Here is a 21413-nt window from a genome sequence, read left to right as displayed (position 1 = left end):
AATGAGACCCAAAATAAACAGAAGAAAATAAATGATCACAGCAGAATTCAGTGAAATAGAAGATCAGTGAAACCAAAAACTGGGGTTTTGAGATCAATGAAATTCATGAACCTCTAGTCTGACTGCTCAGAAAAAAAAGAAAGAACACAAATTACTAATATGAGGACTATTTTGGAAGTGACGAATATATTTATTATCTTGATTGTGATGATGGTTCCACTGTTGTCTATATGTACAAATCGTTCATGTATACTTTGTCAGATTGTACACTTACTTCAGTTTATTGTATTTCACTTATGCCTCAATAAAGTTGTTAAAAATAATTGGGCAGGGAATTATCAAGAGGTGCCTCAGTGGATCATGTGGTGTCAGATGTACTCTTCTGTCCTCTGTGAGCAGGGTTGATTACCCCTGAGAGTTAATTCCTTTCCTTTCATGCCTGCCTCTTGGCACAGGGAGCTGGAATGACTGAGCATCAGCCATAGCTGGAAGTTTAATGGGACCTTTGATGTGCCCTCCAGTGGAAGTGTTTCTCTTCACAGGAGCAAGACCTCTAAATCCACAGAGCCTTGATTTGTGGGGTTGGGAAGAACATATTCCACAGGAGGGTCACAGGGAATGACAGTAAGTGGTGGTACTCCTAGTTCCACCCCTTGGCTCTGGAATCTACCTATTCTCCTTACTGCAAACACAGTGATACCACATAATGGTCACTGATACAGAGTGTTCTGCAGATGGTACCTCATCTTCACTAGGGGTCATCTCAAAGCTTGCACCTCAGTTGCCACTCAGAGTTGGCAGCCTTCCATGCCACTTGTAAATGGATTGGAGCAGTTTTCCAAGTGTGGAATATGCTTCCTCCAAAACCCAAACAAGTCTTCTTTGCATTTTCCTTTCTTTTTAGAGGTGAAAGACACCAGATATCAGACCTTATTTTTTTTTGAGAGGATGTCCTTGCATGGCTATGGCTCAGAGAATGGTTTAGAGCTATGAGGAAAAGCCTTAAGAAAGGAGTTTTTAATTAAATTGTATTGTTTGGAGCAGGAAAAGATCAGTGGAACTGAAGGGAGATTCCTGAAGCAGGCCACAGTATGTATGAGAATGTAATGTATGCCAGAGTCAGTATTCCATTTCAGTGGGAAGAGAATGGATTTTTTTTAAAATTCAGTTTTATTGAGATATATTCACATACCATACAATCATCCATGGTATACAATAAACTGTTCACAGTATCATCATATAGTTGTGCCTTCATCACCCCAATCTATTTTTGAACATTTTCCTTATACCAGAATGAATCAGAATCAGAGTAAAAAATAAAAAATAAAAAAGAACACCCAAATCATGCCCCCCATCCCACCCTATTTTTCATTTAGTTTTTGTCCCCATTTTTCTGCTAATCCATCCATACACTGGATAAAGGGAGTGCGATCCACAGGATTTTCACAATCACACTGTCACCCCTTGTAAACTACATTGTTGTATTGTACAATCATCTTCAAGAGTCAAGGCTACTGGATTGGAGTTTGGTAGTTTCAGGTATTTACTTCTAGCTATTCCAATACATTAAAACCTAAAAAGTGTTATCTATATAGTGTGTAAGAATGTCCACCAGAGTGACCTCTCGACTCCATTTGAAATCTCTCAGCCACTGAAGCTTTATTTCGTTTCATTTTGCATCCCCCTTTTGGTCAAGAAGATGTTCTCAATCCCATGATGCCGGGTCCAGATTCATCCCTGGGAGTCATACCTGCGTTGCCAGGGAGATTTACATCCCTGGGAGTCAGGTCCCACGTAGGGGGGAGAGCAGTGAGGTCACCTGCCAAGGTGGCTTAGTTAGAAAGAGAGAGGGCCACATCTGAGCAACAAAGAGGCACTCAGGGGGAGACTCTTAGCCACAATTATAAGCAGGTTTAGCCTCTCTTTTGCAGTAACAAGCTTCATAGGGGCAAGCCCCAAGACAGAGGGCTCAGCATGTCAAGCCGTCAGTCCCCAGTGTTTGTGAGAACATCAGCGACAATCCAGGTGAGGAAGTCCAACACCTCCTCATCCTCTCCCAGCTCCTCAGGGGGGCCCTAAATATATATTTTTAGAGAATGGATATTTTTAATGAATGGTGTTGAAATACTTGGCTAGCCATCTGAAAGAAAATGAAATTTGACTATTTTGTACGGTATACAAAATATCCATATGTTTTAAAGACTGATGTGTAAATAAAGCAAAAAAATTTAGGAAAAAAATCTTGGGGGATTACATGTGTAATCTAGGGTTCGGGGAAACCTTTCTAATCATTATAGAACTCCTGGATGCAACAGGAAAGCTAAGATAGTTTTAACTATATGTCTGGCAGCATACGGGTGGCAAAAGAGACTAGAAAAAAAGATAGTAGAAAAAATAATTGATTTGATAAAACTATCTTCCACATCACTGAAAGGTAAATGCACATAATAGAAAGTCTACAAATTGACAGTAAAACAATAACAATGTAACAGAAAGATGGGTACAGGCTATGAATAGAATAGGCAAGTCATAGGAGAGCAAATCCAAATGGCTGAGAGACAGGAAAAGATGCTCAAACTCCTAACATTCAGGGTGATGCAAATTAAATTAACATTGTAATATCACTGGCAAAATTGAAAAGATCTATTTTTTGGTCCTATTGCTTGTGTTTGGATGTGGGCCAAAGGCATTCTCATTCATTGATGGGGGAAATAGAAATTGTTCCAGGCTTTTGGGTTTTGGGAAAGCATTCTTAATTTTAATTAAATTAAGTCTAATTTTGATTAAAATAAAAAACACATATACCTAACATGGCAACTCCTTTACTAGTAATTGATCCCACATAATAGAATCTTAATAAAGTTAAAAATACATATTCTTGACACAGCAGTCCTATTCTTTGTTCCACCCATTTGTTTCTGGATCCATGTATTCTACCTACTGGAGCTACAGAACCACATAATTGTCATTGATTTAGTGTTTATACTGTGTCCTGGGGGATGGTGCGCCATCCTCACTGGGTGTCATCTCAAAGCTGAGCTCTCAGTTACCACTCAGAGTTGGGAACTGAGTAGGCATAAGGGTGTTTACTGTGGCATTCTTGGTGGTGGCAAAAAAGCTGGAGACAAAGAGAAAGCATAATCATGGAGTTGGCCAGTACTGCCAGATTGTACAACTTAAACCATAAAATTGTGCAACACGGAGGGCCTAGAAATGGCTGAATAAATTATGGTTGCTCTGCACCAAATAATATTATGCAGCCATTAAAAATATTGAATTAGAGCTATACCTGTAGACATGGAGGGATTTTTCACAAGACATGGTTAAAGGAGAAAGACACACTTCAGAAAAATGTATATTTTGTAAAATACTAACCATCCTCTTTATGTACATGTATTTATACATACGTATATGATTATATGAGCCTGGAGAAAACTAGAAAACTACTAGGGTGTTAACATGAGTTGCAGAAACAGTGTGGCAGGGAGGGTGATGCTGAGGGAGGAAATAAAAAAGCATTAAAAATACTCATAAGTGTGCTGTAACAATAGTAGCAATAGTGTTAGAATGGTGGCTTGAAGCAATTAATGTGTCAGAAAATGATCAACACCTATATATTAATTTGTCCTTTGGGATAAACTCATAAATGAATAGATTCTTGCAATCTCAGCCATACTTTTATGACGGTAATAGTGCTCAGAATGTTTAACATTATTGAAAGCTAAACTAAATTGTCTACTCTTGATCAAATTCAGGATCATATAATATGAAGCAACAAGGATAGGAAATAAACGCCAATATTAGTTGATTTCCTAGGATATTAGTGTTATCACAGTATAAAATGTAATCTGCCACATTCTCCTCTATATGGATTTTCAAGGTCCTCCCAAGCTTGGGTGTGATCTTTATTTTCTTTTATCCACATAACATTCTATCTGTGTTTTTTGTGGCACTTGTCAAAGTGTGCTTTGTTGTGTAGTTATCTGATCTTCTCCACTAGTTTTTAAGTTGCTTTTGGTAAGGGATTCATCTGGAAATTGAATGTATCAATTTTATCTCAGGGAACATTCCTTTATACATAAGTAATTTATTAGTATTTGTTGATAATAATATTTAATGGCTTAAAACTTGCATGATTTGAATAGAACATTTTTGTAATGAGTACATGATATTTTTAAATAAAAATCATTGTGCTTCTGTTTTTTAGATCTTGATCAAGTGTGTAGTGGTTTTACAAGGACTACCAAATATTGACTACTCAAGGAAACAAACTGAGAGTTTTGAAAGTGTACAGCACATGATAGCTTGTTGTATCTTCTACATTACAAAGGTATTTATCTCATTATTTGTCTAGCATAGTAAAATTTAAGAGCAGTGATGATTTAGAAAGTTAAGCCACTTTTTTTTTTTTTATTTTTTTTTATTTTTTTATTTTTTTTTTTTCATTTTTATTGAGATTGTTCAGATACCATACAATTGTCCAAAGATCCAAAGTGTACAATCACTTGCCCCTGGGTACCCTCATACAGCTGTGCATCCATCACACTTAATTTTTGTTCAATTTTTAGAAACTTTTCATTACTCCAGACAAGAAATAAAGTGAAAGATGAAAAAAGAAAAAAAGAAAAGGAAACTCTAATCCTCCCCTATCCCTAATCAACCCCCCTCAATTGTTGACTCCTAGTATTGATATAGTACGTTAGTTACTGTTTATGAAAAAATGTTGAAATACTACCAACTGTAGTATATAGTTTGTAATAGGTATATAGTTCTTTCCTATATGCCCCTCTATTATTAACTTCTAATTGTATTGTCATACATTTGTTCTGGTTCATGAAGTGATTTCTAGTATTTGTACAGTTGATCATGGACATTGCCCACCATAAAGAATCAGACAATACCACCAATGTCAAGTGTCTAACATGCCTCTCCTATCCCCCCTCTTATCTGCATTTACCTTAGTATATCACCTTTGTTACATTAAAGGAAGCATAATACAATGATTCTATTAGTTACAGTCTCTAGTTTATGCTGATTGCATCCCTCCCCCAATGCCTCCCCATTTTTAACACCTTGCAAGGTTGACATTTGCTTGTTCTCCCTCGTAAAAGAACATATTTGTACATTTTATCACAATTGTTGAATACTCTAGATTTCACCAAGTTACACAGTCCCAGTCATTATCTTTCCTCCTTTCTTGTGGTGTCTCACGTGCTCCCCATCTTCCTCTCTCAACCGTATTCATAGTTACCTTTGTTCAGTGTACTTACATTGTTGTGCTACCATCTCCCAAAATTGTGTTCCAAACCACACACTCCTGTCTTCTATCACCCTGTAGTGCTCCCTTTAGTATTTCCTGTAGGGCAGGTATCTTGTTCACAAAGTCTCTCATTGTCTGTTTGTCAGAAAACATTTTGAGCTCTCCCTCATATTTGAAGGACAGCTTTGCTGGATACAGGATTCTTGGTTGGTGGTTTTTCTCTTTCAGTATCTTAAACATATCACACCACTTCCTTCTTGCCTCCATGGTTTCTACTGAGAGATCCGCACATAGTCTTATTAAGCTTCCTTTGTATGTAATGGATTGCTTTTCTCTTGCTGCTTTCAGGATTCTCTCTTTGTCTTTGACATTTGATTATCTGATTATTAAGTGTCTTGGCGTAGGCCTATTCATATCTCTTCTGTTTGGAGTACGCTGCGCTTCTTGGATCTGTAATTTTATGTCTTTCTTAAGAGATGGGAAATTTTCATTAATTATTTCCTCTATTATTGCTTCTGCCCCCTTTCCCCTCTCTTCTCCTTCTGGGACACCAATGATACGTACATTCTTGTACTTTGTTTCATCTTTGAGTTCCCGGAGACGTTGCTCATATTTTTTCATTCTTTTCTCCATCTGCTCCTTTGTATGTAGGCTTTCAGGTGTTTTGTTCTCCAGTTCTCGAGTGTTTTCTTCTGCCTCTTGAGATCTGCTGTTGTATGTTTCCATTGTGTCTTTCATCTCTTGTATAGTGCCTTTCATTTCCATAGATTCTACCAGTAGGTTTTTTGAACTTTTGATTTCTGCCGTATACATGTCCAGTGCTTCCTTTACAGCCTCTATCTCTTTTGCAATATCTTCTCTAAACTTTTTGAATTGATTTAGCATTAGTTGTTTAAATTCCTGTATCTCAGTTGAAGTGTACGTTTGTTCCTTTGACTGGGCCATAACTTTGTTTTTCTTAGTGTAGGTTGTAATTTTCTGTTGTCTAGGCATGGTTTCCTTGTTTATCCAAATCAGGTTTTTCCAGACCAGAACAGAGGGAAGAAATATTCAGTATCTGGTTTCCCTGAAGGTGTGTCTTAGAAAATTGCTCCACCCTTTGATGCCTCGGGTCACTGTGCTTTTCTGCCCAGCAGGTGACGCCTGTTAGCCTATAATTCTTGACTGGTGTGAGGAGGTGTGGCCGTGTTCCCCCAGGCTCTGGGGTCTGGTTCTGAATGGAAAGGGCCCCACCCCTTTCCTTCTAGAGAAGACAGAGCCCCCAGGTGGAGGTCATTAGCATTTCAATGGTCTCGCTCTCTGCTTGTGCTGTCTCCGCCCTTCCCCGAGTCACAGCCCTGGAAACTTAAAATGACTGGGGCTTTCTCCACTGAGCCGAAAAAGAAACAGATAGTCCCCTTCAGACCCAGTCAAGGCGACCCTCCGGCTCTCCCAGGTCAGTCGTCACCCAAAGCCTCTGTCTGTTTTTTGGGGCTGCGTACCTGTAGTGAGCAGTGCACACTCGCTACTTAAAACCCCAGTTGGAGCTCAGCTGAGCTATATTCGCTTGCTGGGAGAGAGCTTCTCTCTGGCACCACGTGGCTCCGCAGCTCGGGCTATGGGGGAGGGGGTCTCCCGACCTGGTTCCGCAGGTTTTACTTACAGATTTTATGCTGTGTTCTCAGGCATTCCTCCCAATTCAGGTTGGTGTATGATGAGTGGATGGTCTCGTTTGTCCCCCCGCAGTTATTCTGGATTATTTACTAGTTGTTTCTGGTTTTTTGTAGTTGTTCCAGGGGGACTGCTTAGCTTCCACTCCTCTCTATGCCGCCATCTTGCCCCTCCTCTCCAAGCCACTTTTAATTACAGCAATTAAAACACTTTTTAATATAGTTCCACAAAAACATTTTTAGATCAAAAAGCAAATATAAAGTATAAATATTACAGAATAGTAATTTGTTCTGGAACTTTTTGATGATATTGTAGTGCTTCTCAGACTAAAATTCAATGTTCTTGAAATGGCATTTGTATATTTATAGACCTTATATATAGTTGCACAGACAGATTTGTTTCAAAACCCAAAACATTAATTACATATTTATTATGTTATAGTCAACTTGCATATGATCTTGTCAGGTTGTGATGGCAATGGAACCTGCAGGCAGATTTGAAGTCTCTAAACCCAGGAGTTGAGTTAGGGCCGTGGGGCTTAGAAGATATGAAAAGACTCAGCCCCAGGGTTATGATGGAAGGGTCAGTCAATCAAGGTGATAGAGGTATGATAATCCCATAAAAATCAGAAGTAAAAGCCAATGTTAGGCCAGAAGAAAGGGGCAGACTAGGCCCAGAATCTAAGGATGGTTCTGTGATTGGTGTTCTGTGTTCTGAACCTAACAGAGGGCAAACTGTAGGGGTATGGTCAAAGTCTGCCTATCAAGAGTGATATCTAGAGATCTAGGCCAAGAGAAAGATGTAGGCAAAAGTGATCAGAGTCTATATATATATATATATCTATAAGGTCAGAGTACATTATGGTAATATATATATAAGGCAGATGGAGTTTAAACCATATGCAGACATCTGAGTGTGCTCTTTCCAATCCATGGGTAGATGGGATAGTCAGGTACGGTGTGGAAATTCATAGCCAGTGATCAGCAGTAGATAGTAGAGATCTAGGTGAAGAGTCTAGGTGATGGGGGTGAGGGAGAAGCAGGTTATGATGGTAATAACCTGGCGATGAAGAGAATGAGACTGGGCAGTGCTGTCTGAATTTAACCCACTAAGAGAATGACTAAAAGATACTGGTGATTGTAGGCAAGATTGACCTCGATGCTGAGCTTTCTCTTTTAAGGCAGGAGAAGCAAACCTGAGCTTCCTAAATTGGTTTTTCTTTAACAAAAGCACTAATCACAATCTTGTATCAATATCATCATCCTCTTCATCCTTAATGAACTTTTGTTTAAATATATATGTTACAGTGGATACAAAGAGTTCTATGACAAGGTATCTGTCCTTGAGGAGTTTTTAATCTAATTAGAGAGACAGAATATAAATTAGTTTTTCATTTCATTTCATTCATTCATTCAACAGAGGTATTGTTCTGGGTACTTGTCATATGCATAGAGAGTAGAGAGAAGCCCAAAGTAGTTGTAGGAGAAGAAGAATAAATCATGATGACACCCAGATTTCTGGCTTGTGTGATGGGTGGTTCGTTGCAACACAAACTAGGATGCAGGAAGAATTTGAAGGGTTGGGGCGACAGGGGAAGGCTTCACCTAGGAGATGAGACTTAAGATATGCTCTAAAGCAAGAATTACAAATGCGAATGCCTGCTGGGGCCAAGCAGATAAAATATTTGTGAATTTTTTGCATGTAAGACAAGGTTTGTTGGATCTGAGACAAATTGGAGATTAGGTACCCTACCTACAGGCATTTAAATTCATTTAAAAACACACTAGTCTTATAATAAAAGCTTATTTGGACAGAATTCATGGATTCAACATTCAGCAAATATAACTCGAGTGCCTCTGTTCTAGGCGCAGAGCATATAGGAATAAGATCAGTTTCCTGCTGTCATAGAGCTTATAGTCAGTGGGGGAAACATAACAAACACAACATAATCTCATGAAGCTACAAGTGCTATAAGCAAAAAGGAGCATTTAAGGGGAGACAGATTTATGGAGGTTGAGCCTACTTGAGATAGGATGAGCCATGCAGCAAGAAGAATAGAACTAAGATGGAAGGAGAAGGAACCATTTTGCAGGCAGAGGGAATGAAGTGAGTAAATGTACTTAGGGACTCACAGCCAATTTTAACTTACAAATGAGTAGGCTAGTTTAATCTAGAGCAATGATTCCCAACTTTTTGACATGAGAATTATTGCAAGAAGTCAATATACCTGTAAGTTTACCGAGCATTGATTGTAGATCAAATCAATGTATTCTTACATATATGCTTTACTGTTTTGCAAATATGTGTATAAGCAATTGCAACAGTTAACTAAATTCATTTTAGGTTTTAGTTGATGAGAATTCTTGGAGAAAAGTTATTGCCGCTCAAAAGCTTATTTATTTTAAGGTAAAGAGGAGGAATTCTGAATAGGTGATAGCTTAAGCACGTATCCCTAGCTTCCTCTTCTTTCAAACTCCTGTTTCAGCATCTTATAGTAGCCCGAGCAGGCCAGTTGGTAAAGTCTGGAGGGTGTATCTGAGGCCAGAGCACCTGGGGGGAGAGGGCAGTTTACGGAGCCTCATTTACCTTGAAAATAAGAAACAGACAAGATACTAGAGGCAAATTGGTAGGCTTATTTATTCTCACAGCTTAGCTCAAAGACCAGCATTTTGTGGTTCCTCAGAGGGCTTAGTTGACAGGAGCCTGTGAATCTCCTCAAAGAAGTGCCATGTCTGCCTGCCTGTTTTATGTGGTGCTCACAGGACCTTTGTGATTTGGCCAGAGATCTGGACGAGTACTGCGTAGGTGGGCTGATTTGATCTGTCACTTCAGTTGTGACTTAAACTTGCTGTGCCAGTTTGAATATATTGTGTCCCCCAAATGCCATTATCTTTGATGTAATCTTGTGTGGGCAGATGTTATCAGTGTTGATTAGATTTTTTTGAGTGTTTCTTTGGAATGTGCCCCACTCTGCTGTGGGTGATGACTCTGATTGGATAATTTCCATGGAGTGTTGGCCTGCCCATTGATTGATTCCCTTTTATAAAAGCCAGTCCGTCTCTGGTGTTTTGCATTCCGGCGGCATTAGCAAACTAGAACACTTGCCTCTGGAAAGGCCTGCCAACAGGGAGGTGTCTACCCTCTACCTTAGCAAAGTGGTCATGATTTGCTGGTTGTTCATGAACTGACCTCAGAAGCAGACTTCAGTTCTTTCCATTGTTCATTGGTTTATCACTGTTGGGGGGACCTCTGTGGGCTAGTCTGTGTAGATGCTGAGGGAACGTAAGTGATTAGCAGGGAGAGAAAAATAATAATTCACTTAAAGGGTCTCATTATCCCAAGGGAGGACGAGCACATCAAACACCAAACAATTGGTGCTCACTGTGTTGGGACAGAGTAGTGATGACCTTAGAGAGAAAGGAGAGAGACAGAGAGAGAGAGAGAGCTTCAAGGAGATGCAATTAGATGACCAAAACAACCTGCTGGCACTGAACGAACAAATACAATTATCATGTACCTCATTTAGACCTGGGAGAAAAGAAGGAGAATTACAGACACTGCTGATCTCAAATAGGTCTTCCTGGCAAGTGCTTAAATAAGCAAGTCAGGCTTTCTGAATATTGTATATAGGGAAAGTAAAGGAACTTGTTCGGCCAGTCTAGTCATATAATTTGTATTCTGGCTGCTTACATGAATAAAAGAATGGAAGGAAAATAGATTTATTTTTCCTTACTATGTGCCAGGACCTATGCAAGCTGCTTTCTTATGTTTTTTCATTTAATTTGTAAAATTATTTTGTAGATGAGGAAACCAAGGCTCAGAGTGTTTTAAGTAAATTGACTGAGACCATATAGGTTGGATATTAATGGAAGTGAAATTTGAACCCAGCTCTATGTAAATAGAAGGTCTGTGGTCTTTCTACTCTACTGTGCTTAATTTAACAGTCGTACATATGACACTGAATTGATTAAGTTACTTTCCACTGTAGATAACATAATACCTTATATGGTAGATTAGATTATTAGTCTAATTCTTCAATCCCCTATAATAGAATTATATATCTGCACCTTGATTTTTAATCTTAGGGGAAGAACTTTTATTCTTGTATCATTAAGGATGATATTAGCTGTACATTTTTTGGTATGCTTGCTTGTTCACTTGCAGTGCTCTCTGTCAGGCTGAAGTTTTCTTCTATTTCTATTTTTTAACTTTTTTTTATTAGAGAAGTTCTGGGTTTACAGAACAATTGTGCATAAAATACAGGATTCCCATATAACACTGTATTATTAATACCTTGCATTGGTGTGGTAGATTTGTTACAATTGATGAAAGTAAATTTTAATAATTGTACTATTAACTATAATCTATGTTTAACTAAGAGTTCCCGGTTTGTGTTGTAAAGCTCCATGGATTTTTTAAAAAAAATTTATTCTGTCACCATTATAGATACAACTTAACACTTCTCCTCTTAGCCACATTCAGATATATATATATTTCAGTGCTGTTAGTTATGTTCACAATGTTGTGCTACCATCACCACCATCCATTACTTAAACAGTTCCATTGTTCCAAATAGAAATGCTGTACATTTTAAGCCTATCTCCCTATTCCTTACCACCACCCCTTCTCCTGGTAACCTATACTCTATGAGTTTGCTTATTCTAATTATTTCATATCAGTGAGATTATACCATATTTGTCTCTATGTGTCTGGTTTATTTCACTCAACATGATGTTTTCAAGGTTCACCCATGATTATCTTGAGTATCAGAATTTCATTCCTTTTTTACAGCTGAATAGTATTCCATTGTACACATATACCACTTTGTTTATCCATTCATTGGTTGATGGATACTTGGCTTGCTTCCATCTTTTGGCAGTTGTGAATAATGCTGCCATGAATATCAATGTGCAAATATATGTTGAGTCCCAGCTTTCAATTCTTTTGGGTACATACCTAGAAGTGGGATTGCAGGGTCATATGGTAATTCTGTACTTAACTTCCTGAGGAACCATCAAACTGTCTTCCACAATGGCTGCACCATTTTACATTGCCATCAGCAATGATTTCTCTGCATCCTCTCCAAAACTTATAATTTTCTGTTTTTTTTTTTTAATAGTAGCCATTCTAGTGGGTATGAAATGGTATCTCATTGTAGTTTTGATTTGTATTTCCTTGATAACTAGTGAAGTTGAGCGTCTTGCCATGTGCTTTTTAATCATGTGTATATCTTCTTTGAAGAGCTTCTATTCAGGTCTTTTTCCTGTTTTTTATTTGGGCTATCTTTTTAAGTTGAAGGATTTCTTTATTTGTTAGTTATGGTATTTCTTGAGTTGAGCCTGGAAGCTCAAAACAAAGAGTAAAATTACATAGAGCTTGAAAGTAAATTCAAATGACAAATACAGAAGTTGTAACACAGAAATAAAAGGAGTTCTGGAGGTAGGTAAATAAATTTAGTCTGGAGAAGGAATAGGCTCACTGAGTCCCAGACCAGATTAATGTAGGAATGCATGTCTAGACTCATGTTGGTGAAATTCTTGAATTACAAGGATAAAGGCAAATCTTAAGGTTTTGAGACTCAAAAACAGGTTGTTTACAATGGAAAAAGAGTCATTTAGTTTTGGACTTTTTTATCAGCAATGCTAGAAGTTAAAAGAGTAGAACAACATTTGTAGAATCCTGAGGGAAAAAGACTGAGGGGCAATAATTTATAACTGGGAATGATATCATTTGTTTGTGAGGGCAAAATGAACTTTTTCAGAAGTGCAGGCATTAAAAAAGTATTCTGCCCATGTACTTATCTGAGGAAAACACTTGAGGAACTGCTCTATCAAATGACAATTGATTCAGAACAGAAATCCCAAGATAGAGAAAGAAAAAAAGGAAATTTAAATGGGCAATAATTATCTGACTAGGGCTTTGTAATATAAATGCTAAGTAGGGGATTCTTGAAACAGAAGAGAGATATTCTTGAAAGAAAAACTTATTAGTGACCTAGAACTAAAACTTCCACACTGTTTTGGAGTGAGGAGGTGTGAGCAGGTCAAGATTCTTGGTATGGTTGTGAGACATACTTATATACACATGTATATAAAACAAAATACATATAATATGCATTTATTATTTTATTTTGCTAGAATACGTATGTTTGATCATGACTCAGAGGAATATGGAGCTATGAGCAGACCTTTAAACTATAATATGACTTATAAACTGACAGAAATCTGGCTAATTCAGAAAAAGTGAGAAGGAAAAAGAGATAGCATTTGAGACGTAAGGAATAAAATATATATAAAATAAAATAAAATATATCAATTATTTCACTAAGTGTGAAAAGGCTTAAAAGACAGACTGCCAGATCAGTTAAATTAACAAAGAAAAACCACCCATAGGACTGTGTAACACAAACAGTGAACCCTAATGTAAACTCTGGACTATAGTTAATAATATAATTATAAAAATATCATTTCATTAATTGTAACAAAGGTACCACACTAATTCCAAGTGTTAATAATAGAGAAAACTGTGTATGTGAGGTGAGCATATGGGAACTCTGTATTTTCTGCATTATTTTTTCTGTAAACCTACAACTTCTCTAATAAAAGCAACCAAAAAAGAAAAGAAGTTAAATCCAAATGTATATTGTTTCAAGAAATACTCCTAGAACAAAGCGAAAAATAATGGTTGAAAAATACATGGATAGATGATGGAACTGGGCAAATGCAAATAAATAAAGTAGGTGTGGGTGGCAATCTTAATATCAAAGAGCAGAATTTATGTATTTTTAATATTTGTGCATATAAATATATATGTGTGTGTAAATGTATAGGTATATTTTTGTTTGTCTGTGTAATTAAAATATTGAATGTGCTGGACTTAGTAGGGCAGCAGTTGTGAAGAAGTCTTTTTACTCCCACCACTGTCCTTCAAATCTCTTCTTTCAGATCACCGTTTTCTACTTCTGGATAGCATCTGCTCACTTACCAGTATTAGGACGTCTTATTGTTAAATGTTAAGAATCATGTCCAAATTAAAACAAAACTTTAATTCATTATGTCAGTATATTAAAGGAAAAAAATGATTTGTTTATATAAAAAATGCTAGAAAGGCATTTGGTAGCACTTTGCAACCCTTCTTAATCACATTTCTAAGTAAGTTAGGAAAGTAGGGAAGCTATTGAATAATGAGAAAGACATTTACCAAAATTTTACAGTCAATATCATACTAAGTGGCATATTTCTGAAGCCATTTCCTTAAAGTCAGGCGCAGGAAATAGATGCAGACTCTTAACAGTGTGATTCAATATTTTTAGAGATTCTATTTCATGCAAATGATAAATCTATGAAACAATTTTATAAATATTAGAGTATAATTTATCTGTAATTGTGGAGGTCTCAAAAACCCATGAAAGCTTAGTTAAGAAAAATTGCTAGTATTGAGAAGAGAGTTTAGAAAGTAATTGAATGTAAGATACATATAAACTGATAGTTTTTCCTTTATATTAGCAGTAGTCAGAAATGGAGAGAACAAAACATACTATTTGTAATACACGATATTTTGAACTTAATGAAATATTAAAGGATATAAATAAAAGAACTATGAAATCTTACTGAAGGATACAAAATAAGATCTAAACAGATGGTGGGTGACATCGAGTTTCTGAATAGGAAGACTTAATATCATAGAAATGTAAGTTCTTCCTAAAATATTATTTAAATTTAATGCAGTTCTAATCAGAATCTCAGTGGGGTTTCTTTGGAACTAAATAGAATAATTTAGAAATTCTCAGTAGATATTAAAATTTACCATAAAGGCAGTTCAGTGAAATTGGTATTAACAAAGTAGTGGGTAAAAAGTTCAGTGGAATAGAATAAGTCCAGGAATAGCCTTAAGTCTACAGAATTACTTAATATATGACAAAGGTAGCATTTGATTCATTGAGAAAATGAATTTATTTAAGGTATTCGTATAACTAACTATTCATCTGAAAGAAAACAAAGCCAGAGCCTTACCTCACACCAAAATAAAATAAATTCCAGCTGGATTCAAGGATATTTGTATGGCTTTGGGACCAGGGGGAGATCTTTATTGACAAGGCACAAAATTCAAAGGATTTGAAGAAAGCGACATACAATTAGATTACATGATAATTAAAAAACATATTTTTTTATGGCGGGACACTATAAACAAAGCCTAAAATACTAGGTTGGGAAAAATATATGACAGATGCAGGACTAATAACATTGAATAGCTCAGAGAGTAATTAATGAGGAAATATGAAATAATTTTACAACTTTTGAAAAGAAGAATCAAGTTTACCTTTGACTGTGGAGGATGTGATTAAATGTCTCAGTCACCTTAAAATGTGGAGCAGCAAACAGGTGCCAGATGGTGAATGGCCCTTTCTCAGGTCAGTGAGGAGCCATTGGAGGTTTCAAGCCTGGAAATGACATAATGAGATTTGCATTTTAGAAAAAACAATTATTTTGCTTGCACAATAGCAAATGATAAGAGGGGGTAAGACCTGAGGCAGGAGATCAGTTGGAAAGTGAGAGATGATAAGCTAAATGTTTTAGTTCCCTAGTCTGCTTAAGCAAATACCATGACATGGGTTGGATTAAACAGTGGGAATTTATTCACTCATGGTTTTGAGGCCAGGAAAATGTCCAAATCAAGAAATCATCAAGGTGACTCTTTCTCCCGAAAGACTCTGGCTTTCTGGGGCTGGCTGCTAGCAATCCTTGGCTCTTCTGTCACATGACAAGTACATGGTGTTGCCTATCCAGGTATCCCACAACATTTGACCATTCATGGAGAGAGCAAGAGAAGGAAATATGGATACGGATAATCCCTTTTCTTCTGGATTTTGTTGATTTCAGCTTCTTCCTTCCTGTGGGTTGCTACTCTCTGTCGGAATTTCATTCTTTTATAAACAACTCTAGTAATAGGATTAAGATACATCCTGATTGAGGCGAGCTACACCTTAACTGAAGTAAGCTCAACAAAAGGTCCTACTTACAATGGGTTCACACCCACAGAAATGGATTGGCTCTAAGAACATATTTTTTTTCTGGAGTACATAACCTTCAAACCACCATGCTAAACTAGTGTGGAAAAAGTGAGAGGTAGGGAAAATTAGAAGGATTCAAGAGTTATTCATGAAATAGAATTTGGAAACCTATTGATATTGGAGATAGAGGAGGGAGAGGGAATAATATAATTTACCAGCTTGGGCAATTGGGTGAATACAATGCTATTCACTGAACTCTGGATGAGGAGTAATTTCGTGTGGGAAAGGAGGAGAAGATAATGAGTTTTGAATGTATAGAATTTTGGAATCTGTAGGATTTCCAAAGAACTTATAGACCTGGAGCTCAGGAGACAAATGTGTATAAAGGAGTCATCAACATATGGATTACAATTGAAACAATAGAAAGCAATGATATCACTTTGGGATAGTGTGTATCATGTGAAAAGAAGGAAATGATATAAGAGTCTCTAGGACACATTTAGTCCAGGGGGCCAGTCCTGCTGCCCAGCACCAATCCAGAGCAAGAATTGGAGAGTGTGATTAGTCCAAAGCTGTTCTGTAATTCCTAACCCCTCCCCAGTCTGGAAAATCTGCCTGGAATTATTAGTTCTGTTATTGTCACATGGAGTAACTATTGAAAGCAGGGGGTTCCTACACAATCCAAAACACCCTTTGCATTACCAATGATACAATTACACACACATTAATTAGTTTCATGCTGGACCCAAAGTGCACCTTACCTGGGTTTTCCAAGGTTACTTCTCTTTAGAATTATTCATTTACTTGGCCATTTCCCCCCAAACTCTTCCATCAGTGAGTTTTTCCAGGGGATGGGGAGTCTTTCAAATAAGGGAAGGTCAGGTTACACTCTCCTTCTAGGGCAATGGACAGCCACTCACTTTACATTAAAGTAACAGGAGGGACTACTGTGATGTTTCTCAAGAACAAAGAAGCCCTGTTCCAAGGTGACTAGTTGTTTCCATTGGGACAGAGAAGTAGCTGTCAACTTGCCAATATCACCTTCTGTTAAAAACAAACAAACAACTGGTTCTGCCTATCCAGGTATCCCACAACATTTGACCATTGATGGAGAGAGCAAGAGAAGGAAATATGGATACGGATATAGGAGAGGAGGGGTGACAAGAGCAAGGTGGCCGAGAAGGCAGGAGGCAATGGGATCAGAGCACATGTGGGAGGGGTTAGTCTGGGTGGGAGATTCACCCCTCCCCTCCAACAATAGGGAAGGGGCGGTTGTCGATACAGGTGAGCAGGTAGGCATTTGGACAGGGGCTAAGCTGTTCCCCTTTATTTTCTGTGTGGAAAAGAAGTCAAGTCATTTGCTAGAGCAAGGAGGTGGAGAGTCAGGGCACATTTCAGAGATTTGAGGGGAACCGGAGGGTTTGCCACTGCCATTGTGGAAGATGGGAGAGAGTGCTGACCTGTAATAAATAGGGTTCCTAACCCACATCTGAGGTCCAGTCTTTGAATTCACATGCCCCGTCTCTTAGCCTTGTGTGATTTTTCTCCACAGCACACAGCAGCTTCAGGGCTGGCTCTGGGCACCTCCTGACTTGCTTGCCATGACTCCAGCCTTTTTTTCTCCCACTTGAGGAAATATATTGGAATCCAAGTGATGTTATTATAGAAATGCCCCAAATGTGTTCTTGACATATTTTTAAAAAGTAAAGTATGTAGTAATGTCAGGATTTGATATTAGAGCTGGTTTTGTCACAAATTGTTGTATTGAGAATTGCCATTCTAGAAGTTTCCTTCAGGCTGGCCAGGACCCTGAACCCTAGTCCTGAAACTCAGATTTCAGGTATTCATTTGGTATGAACAAAATTGGATTTTCTCTTAGGATATGTAAAGTCCAATTAGTCAAATGGCTCTGTTTCTCTTCTCTGTTCTGATTTAAAAATTGGTTGTCTTTTCAAATGGCTCAGTCTTTCTTAAGCAGCAGTATTTTTCCAAATAAAAGGCCACTTCTGAGATTCATCTTTAATGTTTCATTATATTGTTTTAAAATTATTATGTTAAACATCTGGAATAGTGTTTTTATTTCTGTTCATTATCTGGTATGTTAAATAGAACTGGTTCTGCATTTTTCCTTTGATTGAAGATATTTTTTATCATTTAGTATTTACTACTAACTTATCAAACCAAAGAGAAAGATTACACAATTTTCTACAAATTTAGGCCCTAAATATGTTGGAAAGCAGAAATTCAGTGAAGGAGAGAACAAACAGTAATTTATTTCTGTTTTCTAATAATGACTCACTCCACATATCAATTTTATGATGATATTGGACTGTTTTGCCTGACATTCAAGGCTCTGCACGATTTATCCCATTAACCCTTTCAAAATGTATCTCACAAGTTTCCTCCCACTGCTCTACAGCTGGCATTAGTTTAGCACCATTGCCCTGGTCCAACAGAGATATTTCCAGTTCTCAGCACCTTGCACAAGATCGGTCTTATCAAGTCTAAGCAGCCCTCACTATTTTTCAGCTACCTTATATATCCCTGCTTTGCATGTGAAGCACAGTTGACACTTAAATATGAACTTATTCAATTTAACAGAATACATCTATATAAGACAAACTCATATGAATTTATTTATTCTCTTGGGCAGTTGACTTTATGGTATTCACAATGAAGGTGTCCATCTGCTTCACATGACTTTACACCACAGCAGGGCACATGCAAATCAGATAGCTGGCCACGGAAGCTTCCCTGGAGTTAACGCTAGCATTTTCAATGACAAGGTGAATCTATACAAATAAGGTGGGGAATGCTGTTTTGGGAAGTGTCTCAGCTGTGAGAAGGCATGAAGTCCTGAAACACCACAGTAAGTGTCAGAATTTATACTTGGGTCCAATATTTTAGAAGCTTAAAGGTCAAGAAGATAAATGATGGAAGATTACTCTAGACAGTGGATAAGGACCAGGCAAGAAAAGGTCAAAGATTGACAATTGTAATAGGGAATGTGAGTGAGGAAAGCAGAGTGAATGGGCTCTCCTCTCCTTAGGATTGGAGTGTGTGGTTCCCCTAGGGTTCATGGAGAATCTACCCAAAACAGCTTATCTCTAGCGCAGTCCTCTACCAGACTGTCTTATAAATCCTTTACTCATGTAAATGCCCCCCTAAGACTTCAGTGAGGTGGAAAATTGTGCAATTTCATATAGAGAGTAACTTAAGCCAAGAAGTTGTTGTAAGGTGGCTTTAAGAATGCATTTTTTCTTTATTAGAGAAATTGTGGGTTTACAGAACAATCAAGCATAAAATACGAGATTCCCGTATACCACTCTATTAGTAACACCTTGCATTGGTGTGAAACATTTGTTACAATTGATGAAAACACATTTTTAAATTGTACTGTTAATGACAGTCCATGGTTTAGCTTGGGTTCACTGTTCGTATAGTACAGTTCCATGGATTTTTAAAAAAATATTTATTCTGATACCATATACACAACCTAACATTTCCTCTTTTAACCACATTCAGATATATATTTCAGTGCTGATAATTGTGTTCACAATGTTGTGGTACCCTCACCACCATCCAAGAACAAAAGAGAATGCATTTGTTTTAACATGGGTCTTTTGAATAGAAATGCTTTCTCAATAATGTATTTCTTGTATTATAAGGTTTATGGCTATATGGTCCAGAGATATGAGAAATTCAGTATTGATGAGATCCTGTTATTAGTTCTTTATTGAAAATAGTGGAATCATGTGACTTAAGTTCTAGGGAAATATGGTCTATAGCTAGATGGTCAGTTTCTTCAACAAAAAATGAGGGTTTCTTAGACCCAAACATTTATGTCACTTTTCAATTTATGAAAGATGATGCATGACACCCCACATATCATGTGCTCTAAACCAGGCTGCACTCCCAGTGTGTATCCCTGGTCCCAGTTCCAGAGTGAGCAGAATGGCCCCTGTAGACATGCTGGGAACATGTATGTTGTTCTAGTTTGCTAATGCTGCAGAATGCAAAACACCAGAGATGGATTGGCTTTTATAAAAAGGGGGTTTATTTGGCTACACAGTTACAGTCTTAAGGCCATAAAGTGTCCAAGGTAACACATCAGTAATCGGGTACCTTCACTGGAGGATGGCCGATGGCTTCCGGAAAACCTCTGTTAGCTGGGAAGGCACGTGGCTGGCGTCTGCTCCAAAGTTCTGGGTTCAAAATGGCTTTCTCCCAGGACGTTCCTCTCTAGCAAGCTTGCTCCTCTTCAAAACGTCACTCACAGCTGCACTGAGTTCCTTCTCTTTGAGTCAGCTCATTTATATGGCTCCACTGATCAAGGCCCACCCTGAATGGGTGGGGCCATGCCTCCATGGGAATATCTCATCAGAGTCATCACCCACAGCTGGGTGGGGCACATTCCAAGCAAATCTAATCAGCACCAAAACTTCCGCCGCACAAGACTACATCAAAGATAATGGTGTTTGGGGGACACAATACATTCAAACTGGCATATATGTCTAGCCCAATCTGTCTGGGGGTGACCTGAGGAATCTTGCCATCATAGAACTTTCCTGCATGTACAAGGCAGCCCAGAAAGCTCTCCTACAGATCACTGTGGGAGAGCAGCTAAGTGCTGCCTGGAGCAAGGGATTGCTGGCTGTAGGACATACAGTACAGTACCTGGGTCTGTGAGGAAACTGTTTCCTAGGGAAGAAGGTATATTTGTAACCATGAAAATGGGGGACTTCCTCAGGCCACATATGCAAGCTCCAGACTAGAAGCATGCACAGGAAGGATCAGGGAGGCCATTATGGAGCTCTGTAATGGACCCAGAGCTATTCTTATACAACCCACTGCATAGGTAAACCCTGAAGGAGAACATTTGCACAGGTCAATCTGAAAGACTAGGAAAGTTTTCTTTTTGTCCTTTTGTTGTTGTTGTTAGCTTCTGGCATTCAAAGAAAACTCTGTCATAACAGTAGCTACATACAAGCTTGAAGACAGATGCTGCAGAGTCTGAATTTCAGCAATAGCACATTAAAATATCAAAATTTCCAGTTTCAACAAAAGGTTACAGAACATAGAAAGAAACAGGAATTGATTGTCCAGACAAAGGAGAAGATTAAAACATTAGAAACCATCAAGGAGGAGGACCAGACCTGGAACATACCAGGCAAAGACTTTTAAAAAATGATCCTAAATATGCTCAAAGAGCTAAAGGAAAACATGGTCAAAAATCTAAAGGAAATCAGGAAAACAATAGATGAACAGAAAGAGAACATCAACAGAGATTCGGAAATTATGAAAAGGAACCAAACAGAACTGAAGACCACAGTAACAGAAGTTAGAAATTCTCCAGAGGGACTCAGTAGCAGATTGGAGATGTCAGAAGAAATTATCAGTGAACTTGAAGATAAGACAATTGAAATCATTCAGTCTGAGAGCAGAGAGGAGAAAGAAGAAAAGGGAGCAGAACCTGAGGAACCTGTGGGACAC

At 37.9% G+C, this 21413-nt stretch overlaps 1 protein-coding gene across 10 annotated transcripts in view; it reads left to right on the top strand.

Moving 5' to 3' along the window:
* Positions 1-21413, top strand: part of CFAP54 (cilia and flagella associated protein 54) — a 429497-nt gene that overhangs the window by 142165 nt on the left and 265919 nt on the right. For all 10 annotated transcript variants that reach the window (XM_037846937.1, XM_037846939.1, XM_037846934.1 and 7 more), the window contains exon 26: positions 4208-4330. In XM_037846937.1, the coding sequence (XP_037702865.1) occupies positions 4208-4330 (123 nt within the window). The remainder of the gene's footprint in view (positions 1-4207; positions 4331-21413) is intronic.

The sequence above is a fragment of the Choloepus didactylus genome, chromosome 8, assembly GCF_015220235.1.
Source record: "Choloepus didactylus isolate mChoDid1 chromosome 8, mChoDid1.pri, whole genome shotgun sequence".
Lineage (NCBI taxonomy): Eukaryota > Metazoa > Chordata > Mammalia > Pilosa > Megalonychidae > Choloepus > Choloepus didactylus.
This window is presented reverse-complemented; position numbering and strand designations above follow the sequence as displayed.